The sequence below is a fragment of the Toxotes jaculatrix genome, chromosome 1 (assembly GCF_017976425.1).
Source record: "Toxotes jaculatrix isolate fToxJac2 chromosome 1, fToxJac2.pri, whole genome shotgun sequence".
Taxonomy (NCBI): Eukaryota; Metazoa; Chordata; class Actinopteri; family Toxotidae; genus Toxotes; species Toxotes jaculatrix.
In genome coordinates, this window is record NC_054394.1 from 5,000,991 (window position 1) to 5,011,104 (window position 10,114).

Below are 10,114 nucleotides of genomic sequence, written 5' to 3' on the forward strand. Positions count from 1 at the left end.
CAATCTAGAGAGTGTTAGGACTGTACTACTTCAGTGCCACAGGCAGCTGGTACGCATAAAGGTTTCAGCTGTTACCACAGAAAGCAGTTTCACTGTAAGAAAAAGGACGGATCGTGTCGAAAAACCATTGTCTGGGAGACATAAAGCCCTTAGGTGAAGTTTGAGATCCATAACAGGGTTTGTAATTAGGCATCTGTAAAGCTGAGCATAAATGATACAAGATTAGAATCAAGCCTCTAACATCACTCTAACAACTAAAATGCTTCTAACACCTGGCACACCATTTCCTGTAACTATCGACTGAGAGATTATGAGTTCAGCTTTTACAAAGATCAACTCTACAGCTTTTGTATGTATGTACGTTGGTTCATGTGCAAAAGCTTACTGTCCACTGCATTGTGTTTGTATTTTATCCAAATAAGTATCCTTCTTTTAGTTTTGCTCAGTAAATATAGTTTGAATAATCTGTACAGACATTTGTATTCTACTGTACACAAAAAATATCCTGCAGCTGCAGGTGATAAAGTTAATGTTTAAACCACAGCATTATCTGGCAGCTCTCCTCTGTTCAACTTTCTGCACGAGTGGTTGAATGTGTGTGTGTGTATGCGCGTGCGTATATGCGTTTATGTTTGTGTGCATGTCTGGGGCAAGATTTGACAGTTGGACTGCGTGGGTTTGAGTAATAAAGATCCCAGTGTGTTGACAGGTGTGCTTTGGATCCACCCCCCCCCCCCCACCCCCCCCCCCAGTTCACACAATGAATACGGGCACAGACAAAAGTGACAGTAAATTTGTGACCCAAAATATCTGCTGTGAAGGTGAGGAGGGACAGAGACAGTGAGAGCAGAGAAAAACGGAGTTGATGAAAAGGTGAGGCGGAATCGAGAGAACGAAAAAACACATGAAAAGCAGCAGCAAGAGTCAGAGTGGGAGTCAGCAGACAAGCTCAAGCCTACACAAGTTACTTATCTATCATCAATCTTCATGTATATAACCACAGCAGACTGTGTTGGTGTCTGGGTCCTTCCTCAATAGGTAAACTGTTGGACTTGGTGCCAACAAGGCAAAGTGCAGTAGAGCAGAAAATGTATGTGCGTGCTTGCCAGCAGCGAACAGTGTCTGCATACTTGTGTGCTGGCCCCTGAGTGTGTAACGCTATCTCCTGTCAAAGGCTCCAAATATGGTCAAAAGAATCTGTGACAGTTTGAACTTGAAGAAAATTATTTTCTGGTCTATCATGTGACATAGTGGTCAAAATGCACGAATGTCAGCCTGACAGGAAATAAAACTCAGCACTTGTGATTCAGTTACTTAATAACATCCTGTTATTATGGTTTCCCACTAGTTACCTCTAAAGGATAATATCCAAAAGCAAATGCTCTTCAATCCCTCAAGCCCACATGTGTTGTTCAGGACAAATAGTAACTGTGTATATAAGGTGCACAGTGAGGGAAAACACACCTCAGGATAAGACACTACTCAATACCCAAGGTATTAACAATAAACACACTGTATTCTGAAAAAAGTGTTGGCATTATTGCACTTACAAGGGCTTACAATGAAAAACCACAATGCATTTCACAAAATGCAACACCTTGATGTCAACTCCTACCCCATTTCTGTATCTGAACTTTGGCTTTAACCCTAACTGTCACCTTAACCTAATGTAATGTTCTTAAATTCTCAAGCCCAATCTCAAAATCCTTCAAACATCAGTCTTACTGAGGACGTACTCAAACACATACCATACTGCATGCCTGTGAGAATGGAGCCCCTTTCTCATTAAATTCAGCAACAATGGTCTCAGAGCCTTTTGAGTCTCAGGACTACATCCACTACGGTTTCAGTGACTTTACAGGACTGTCATGAACACAAAAGGCCAACATTCCCCATGAAAAAGCAGTTTTACAGGGGTTTAGATCAGCTCTACACTTTTAGTCCTTTCAATTCATGCATCTGGTTCCAGAGGTATGCGTGTGAGCACTGGCTTCATCGTAGGTAGGAAGTCTCAAAGTCTCTCACATCTGAAACCACAGAGGACCTATTTCATGCTTACTGGCTTAAAACTAAATGTGACACCAGTAGGTTTGGTGCTCCTAATCATCTATACAAATAATATAATATAATATAATAAGCAACTAATTGTGAAATTTAACTACAAATACTTGATGTTGAACTTTAAATACAGGTAAATGTGAATTTTTGTTCTTTGAATTCTCCTCAGTGAAATTTCTAGTACTTTCAAGTTGTTTCAAAAACCTTGACTATTGACTGTTACATGACCACTTGTTAGTGAAAGAGGTCACTAGTTGAGAATAATCACAGGTAAGTATCATCAGACTCTGCAGTTACCCTCGACTTTATGGAGCTTTGTAATGTCAGTAACTGTTTTGGTTCACTCTCACTGTTCTAATGGAGCAGCTGCAGCTGACTGTACGCTACCCACTCAGCACCACAAGGCTAAGTCAGCTACACTGGAGCACCTACAGAGCCAGACGTATCACTCAGGATCTGGTTTCTTAAAAGGAACTAGTAAAATTCACACAAAAAAAAATTCAAAACAAGTTGATATGCAGTCAGCCTTGAATGAAATCAGTCACGTCAGTCACATGATCCAAGAACAAGAAGTAGAGATGAGTAACAGGAAATCCTCAACACTTGGATTTTCGGTTTGAGTTTTTGAACTCGGAAAAAAAAAAAAAAGTTTTTGAAATGACAAAACTTGAAATCAACTTGTGTAACAAGGTAATTCAAATTAAATGTTTTCAGAGTAAAATATGTCACTGTTAGACATTTAAATGTCATCACTATATATTCAGTAGAGGTTAAATTGTACAAGCAGGCATTCAGAAGCTTATAAAATTCAAATTACCATGCCCCTCCTTGGTATCTGTAGGTATAATGTTTCCAGTGTCTTTTCTTCGCCTTGTGGCTTCTGACATCTCTTATTACACTGTGTTCTGTATTTACGCTCCAGTATTCAACCTGCTGTGGAGAAAGATGCCAAAATTCCTCTCTACACAGTTTTCGGAGCTACTGGTAACAAAGGATTTTAAATGAGTGGCAGGTAGTCTGAGCAAACATGCAGCTCCTTTTCAGCCCCTTCAAAGTCTCCCTTGTTCACGCTTCTCACACCCTCTCGTCCCTATATTTTCCCTTTGCTTAACTTCCCTGTGTGTAGGCAGCCTACAGACAGCAGGCAGGGTATGCTGTAAGATAAAATGCTCAAATTTAGAAAAACAAAAACGCTGATTGGGTGGTTAATTGGGTGGAGGATTTGTCCTAACAGCATAATTACATACTTCATATGAAACACAGGATCTGTGATGTGTTTCATTGTTTGAGACAGTCTTTCAACATGACTATCTCTCATCTCTCTAAATACTGCCTCTTTGTCTGGAATAGAGACAAGGAAATCTGCAGGCTATGCGGGTTAGACACACACACACACACACACACGCACACCCACACACACACAGACACACACTGAAGCACACACACAAAGGCCTGCCTTTATGCATTATTAAAAGATTGTTAAACCAACATCACACACAAGCAATAAACCACACACATGGGTCCTCATCTGCAGGGCTTTGTCACCATGGTGACAACTGTGTGTCCAGCCAGAGACCAGCTGGTGGACCCTGGCTGTGATGTCATGATGGGAGTGACGTGTGTGTGTGTGTGTGTGTGTGTGTGTGTGTGTGTGTGTGTGTGTGTGTGTGTGTGTGTGTGTGTGTGTGTGTGTGTGTGTGTGTGTGTGTGTGAAAAAGAGAGACAAAACAAAGAGAGAACGCACTGTGCAGCACTGAGAATTAGTCTGTGCCTTAAGCTGACTGTTGTTCACATTATGTGCGGGCGCACACACACCTGAAACCCAGGACAAAGAAAGAAAGCACACAAAGGTGTATTGATCCTTGTATTGATTGCCACTTGCAAATGACTATTTATTCTCCAATTCATTTTAGAATCCTCATTGAGGTGGGAGTAGTGTCGACGCTTCAGACAGCGTACCATCTGTTTCCACCACTCTCCTACAAAAATGTAAGGAACATGCAGAGACAAGTCTGGCTGTCTGGTTGGAACAAGCAGAGCTACGTGTCTATGTGTATTTCCCATGATTATAGACTTTCTACTACCAAAACATCCAGGGCTCCTTTCCATCATTCCTCACGTACTTACTCACTCTCTCGGATGACTTTCTTCTCGTCCACCTCTGCAATCAGCCTTCCATCCACCTCACATTCAGAGTACATTCATTCAAATTTGAGGTTGTATGGGCGTGGACTGTACCTGAAACGAAGGGGTGAACATAGTGCTACTTCTCAGTAGCAATAGCTGGAACCATGGGATACTGCAATTACACAACTGATGTCTTGGACCTCTAAAACATCAGTGTGTTCCAGAAATGAAATTCAAATGACTAAAGAGAGGCATGGATCTGAATTAGACCATTGGGCAAAGTCAGACAAGCAGGTTTCCAGTCTTTATGCTGAGTTTAGCTGACCAGCTGCTGCGGACTGTAACCTTGTATCTCAGACAGATATAACTATTCCTTTATATTAACATTACTGTACTTAAAAACAGCATCTCATGATCAAATGTGATGTAAACTACAAGGAAAATATTCAGAACTTTTGTCTGGATCGGGTACTGTATGTAAAAAGGTTCCCCTTGCCACACACACGCTTTGTTGAACTGCTCATTTATTTGTGTTATTTGTCTTATCTGGTGTTTATATACATACCATAAGCAAAATAACTACACATGTAGCAAAAAGTGCACATGAAGGATCTCTACAAATCTGTACTTATTTCTGCAATGCTAGCCTTTAAAAGGTTGTATAAATTCTATATAAATTATGAAAGAATATACTTTCAATATATACACTCAGTTTTCAGTTTATTAGGTACTAGCTAAAACTAATGCAATCGAATACAACAGTCCTAGAATAAATCCAATGCTCATGACAAGTTCAGTGTTTTGTTGAAACTTTGTTGAAGAGCTGTTTATTAAACTGTGAGATCACGTTGGAGGATGTACACTGTGGTATCTGTGGTCTGTCAAAGTGCACCTCACTTTATGTCTTTCAACATAATGCAACATTATTTTGTTCTAATTACGTAGCTGCTTGATTACACACACATACCAGCAGGCGAACACTGGCTGCCAGTTCAGTTAGCTGAACGAGCCTCTGATGAGCAGATTAAATCCACCTGAGTGCCATCTGAACACACGCTTCAGTGGAAGGGACGCAACTCAAGGAAATCTGACCTTTACTACAAAGAAGTTAAGTTGGTCAGGACCCCATTTGCTCACTGATGTCAAAATATTTGAAGCCTCAAACTCTTTGATTATTTCCATTTTCACATGAAAATATTAGAGATTTTTGATGTGGTCTCTACTGTATATGTATCCTATCACATGACATGTTTAAATACTTATTTTCTATCAGTTTCACAGCTAGTTTCCCTGGCCTTTACGCCCACCACGATGTCCAAACATGATGTATGTTGTTCATAATAACATATAAATATTTATTACAGGGTGACTGATAAAACAGAAAATATACAGTATTTCAGTTACAGTGAAAACAAAGTAAAGGAGATGTGAACAGAAATTTGTCAAAATGTGTTACAAAGTGTAAATTGATGAGCGGGTGTAATAAGCGGGGAATGCAACTTGAAGTTAAGTATAGTGTTAGAATCCTTTTTATTTACATAACTGGAACTTTACATTTGACTTTACTGTACTATAACTACACTAAGACTTTACAGCCCATCACAAAGCAGCAGTGGAAACAAAGATAATTTGATACAGATCTGTGATTTCCAACGAACCCTCTCCGTTATAAAACTCATGGTTGGAGCGCCCTCTAGCAGAGAAAAGAAGGGAAACCAAGTCGATAAAACTAATTTAGGAAGGAGCAATGAAGTAGTACTTCACTAACACGCCTGAACATAACCACCGCCTCCAGCAGAGGTGACACACTCTCTCCATAACCGGATCTATGCCTTCATTAGGAACAGGAGAATGTTTACAATGTAGTAATCACAGTAGGGTGGGGCAGAGGATGTGAGAGTTCATCCCCTTGTGCATCACTGGTCACTTTTCATCACTGTTCATCCATCCTGGGATCCAGATCACTGCCTGTACGGGAGACAGACACTCAGCAGGCGTCTAGCTGTCATCAGCCTGAAGCATCTTCTCGATCTCTTGATCCCACTGGTCGTCTTTATTGTCTGACTCAGTCACCACCTCGTACTCCTGAAGCTCCTGCTGCAGCTCCTTCTCCCAGTCAGCTGACTCATCTGGATGTAAAGAAAAAGAATTAATAAGATATAAGATTTTGGAAGAATGGTGTCTTCCAACATCCAAACTGGCTGAATAAGTTCAGTAAGCAATAAGTTCAGCTGTGTGATGTGAGCTGAAGAGTCTATGGAATCTCTTGTAAAACCAACCATCAGGAGAGGGGATGCTCTCCTTTTTATCCAGCACCAGCTGCTCCATCTCTTTCCTCAGGTCCTCCTGGTTAATGGCCGTCGAGTCGAAAGCGTCGCTCACAAACTCTGACACTCCAGGACTCGTTGACATCTCCTCCTCTTCTTCTTGAGGTGGCTGGCAACGACACAAACAGGACTGAAAGAGCATTTCACTGTACGACTCTCGCTTAAAGTGTAGAATGACGTCGGAAAATACCAAGACGTGCGTAGACACCCACACAGTCTTACCTTCTGTATGTCGCTGATGGAAACTGGTGGAGTTTTTGGTCTGACATTGTCTACAAAGAAATAATACGGTGCCTTTAGTTTTACATATGCAAATCACAATGTGCTGCTATCTTAACACGTGGACCGTGGCCTTCCCCTAAAATGAACAGCCGTGTCTGTGGTTTGTACCAGAGGTTATGAGCTGTAGCAGTTTCATTAACTGCACTGACAAGCTGAATAATAATGAGGTGGACGGGTTTGAGTTAGGGAATCTCCACAGAGTTTCATGCATCTGGTTACTGAAGTACACTGTTGGAGTAACACCGATCCAAAGCAGACACTCAGGTGGGTGAAGCACATTTGACATCCTCCACCCTTGAGAGGTATACGTACAGATACACAAAACTATGCAGAAACAAATGCAGCAGTTGATGTAACAGGTGAAATGACCCTGCAGAGTGTCTCTGATGTTGTCAAAGCACAGGTGGGAGTGTGACCTGTTAAGACGACGTCCTCAGGTGAAACACCGGCCCCTCTGTCTTCGCTGTCCTGCTGCTGCTGCTGCTGGGCTGCCAGTGCTGTGAGCTGAGCCGACTGCTTGATCAGAGACACCCGGTAGAAATAATTCCTCCAGAACACCTCCTCCTTCACGCTGTCAAACCAAACACAAACACGTCACCATCCTTTCTGTGATATCATCTTAATGATGGTTTCACGGGTTAGAGCAACTGTCCTGTTGACACACTTGTAGAAACAGGCACATAATAGTGAAAAGTATACTGTGTACACACACATGCATACAGCCACACACACACACACACAATGCTGGAAGACTACTGACTGTTTGGGAACCAGGTCGAAGCGCATGCGGTTGAGGAGTTGGTCTTCCTCCAGCATCACAGCAGCCAGAGGATACATGTGCTCCATGTCGAAGTGGAACTGAACACCAGCGGGAGGGTCCCGTAAAAAGTTCCTCTTGTCCTAGAATCAGCAGCCGGAGAGCTCAGTTTCTACTAAAAGGGCTAATTATTCCAGTGATAATCAGAAGTGTGTATTAAACACAGACAGCCACAGAAATATTAGCACGTTCATATAGTTATGTCTTTGCTTACAGCTGACAGAGCAAGGATCTGTTGCTGGATCGTCTCCTCCTCGTTGTAGCCAACCCAGGGAGGCACCGCTGCTTCTAGACACAAACAACATTCCAGGATAAAGACACACACAGACACACACCTTCAGTCATGTGCTGTAAAAATTCACATTGACACAAAGTACACAAGACCATCAAACAGAGGTGGGCTTCAGAGATTTTTTTTGCAAACACACATACACACCTAGATCTGTGGTAAAAGAAGCTGCTTGGCCAACAAGTAATATGAGCTGATAATATCATGATCATCATTATTATTTTAATTTGATATCCTGCAATGGTGTGACCAACTTTTTATATACAGCAAGAACAGAGTCACTAATGATGTGCCTCACATTTTTACTTTCAGTTCTTTCTAGTTTGCTGGTTTTATCGTTTCTATTTTTCACATGTATTGACCTCCAAATGTTTTACTATTTATACGTGTTCTGTCCTGAGCTTTAGCAGTTTGTCAGTCCCCTGTAAAGCACTTTGAGTTGCACTAGCCTGTATTTAAGGTGCTACAAAGTTTGGTTGACTGATTTAAGTGTATTTAAAAAGATCATATTATGCTCGCAGGAAGTTCTTCTTCTGGCAAATGCGGCAGCAAAAAGTTTGCACTTTTGCAGACACGTTTTAGAAGGAGTATCACATTAAGTAGCTATGAAAACTATAAATCCTCATCAGTCCAATAAAGCTGTGCTGATACTCTGCATAGATCACTGTGTGTTCCTGCTGGATTTAGCTTTAACTTCTGCCTACTGTGGAAAAGTGGCATGGTTTCACTTTTCACGGTTACTTTACTGACACTTTACTTTTCCACATTTTCTCAGTGTAGTGTAGTGTTTCCTGTAATAGCTCATGACATGCAAAGTATTTAACTTGACTGGGAGGTAGTTTGTCTTGTAAAACAAGCTTCTTAAACGGAAAAAAAAATCATTTCAGAGAGATGACCCTAATTGACTGTTTATTGTAAACCAGTTTCTTTCCCTTCAGGTTTTACCAGATTTTTTTGCTTTCTTCTCTTGGACAAACTTCTCTTGCTCCTTTTGGAAGTCTCCTAGGAAAGTCTGAAAATACACAAGTGTAGCACACACACATTAACACCCAGGAGTATACTTTAAATGGAGCAAATGACTTATCATTTGGTGTAAAAGTCTAGGGGGCAACATTTCTAATGGAATACTGTCATGTTGTGTCGCGTTGTCAACATATGAACCCAGAAATGGCTTCAAAATGCTGCTGAACTTGTCAAACAAATGACAGGAGCAACATGCCTTGTCTATGATGCCATCAATCTTTCCTTCTTCCACAGTCTTCTTGATGGTCTGAGCTGTCTCTACAACTGAGTCAGAAATCTTCTTGGTGGCACTGGAGGCAAAACTGAAGATGTAATCTTCAGATGGAGGAAGAAGAAGAGGGGATAGCATGGTTAACAATCAGCATCTGTTCTTAAAAACATCGCTATATCACAAATAAATATAGCAGAAGACAGCTAAGTCACCCCTATATGCCTTCTTTACATACATTCTTGAGGAGTTAACCCAGCCAGGGGGTGATGCTGAATAAGGAAACCAAATTCTGGAGGTTAAATAAAACCACTTCACAAAAAAAAGAGCCAGGATAAATATAGGGAAAATAGCTCTCTCTCACCTCCCAGTCCTTTGCTGTGCTCCAGGTTTTCCAGGTTCGCCTCTGGTTCTCCATCCTGGTCAGCTGGCTGCTGTTTGTTTACCTCGTTCTGTGCTTCCACCACCTTTTCTTCCTGTTGCACGCTTAGGTTTTCTTTGTCATCTGAGGTCTTCGTGTACGTCGGGTTCTCCAAACCCAACCACGTCCCTAAACCTTTGAACATGTTGGTCGAAATAAAAAGAAACAACAGCTAGCTCAAAGATAAGAAAAACAACAACCCGGACAGTGTATTCTCTTGACTTTATGCAAGCAGGAACTAAACCGTCAGGTTCTTCTTCTTCTCTGGTTGCTTTTCAAGCAAGGCTCTAGTTGAAGGTGTGTGGTACTGCCACCCAGTGGTTTAAAGCTATGTCGTAGTTTTTCAGCATTCAATTTGGTAACATTATTACAAAATCATTCATTATAACAAACCCTACACACTCTTTGAAAATAAAAAAAATGTTTAAGTTAGTATAATGTCTCAAGTTACATGTTTATACGGGACATTATAGAAAGCACTGCTGCTATATTAATAATCATTAGTATTATAATAGTTGTTATAAAGGCATCACCCCAGCTTTGACACTTGACCAGCAGGTGG

General features: G+C 41.2%; 1 protein-coding gene across 2 annotated transcripts; it reads right to left on the reverse strand.

Moving 5' to 3' along the window:
- Window positions 1-5,266: 5,266 nt before the first annotated feature.
- LOC121180754 (synapse-associated protein 1-like) lies at window positions 5,267-9,800 on the reverse strand. 2 transcript variants are annotated; one of them, XM_041036403.1, is made up of 9 exons: window positions 9,496-9,800; window positions 9,120-9,238; window positions 8,846-8,912; window positions 7,826-7,896; window positions 7,555-7,694; window positions 7,211-7,365; window positions 6,735-6,784; window positions 6,465-6,621; window positions 5,267-6,314 (listed from the first exon to the last, which is right to left on the reverse strand). In XM_041036403.1, the coding sequence occupies exons 1-9, from the start codon at window positions 9,695-9,697 to the stop codon at window positions 6,184-6,186; spliced, it is 1,092 nt and encodes a 363-aa protein (XP_040892337.1). In that variant the 5' UTR covers window positions 9,698-9,800; the 3' UTR covers window positions 5,267-6,183. The 2 variants fall into 2 exon arrangements, with proteins under 2 accessions (XP_040892337.1, XP_040892329.1); XM_041036395.1 differs by having other exon boundaries at window positions 5,268-6,314; window positions 7,826-7,899.
- Window positions 9,801-10,114: the final 314 nt, after the last annotated feature.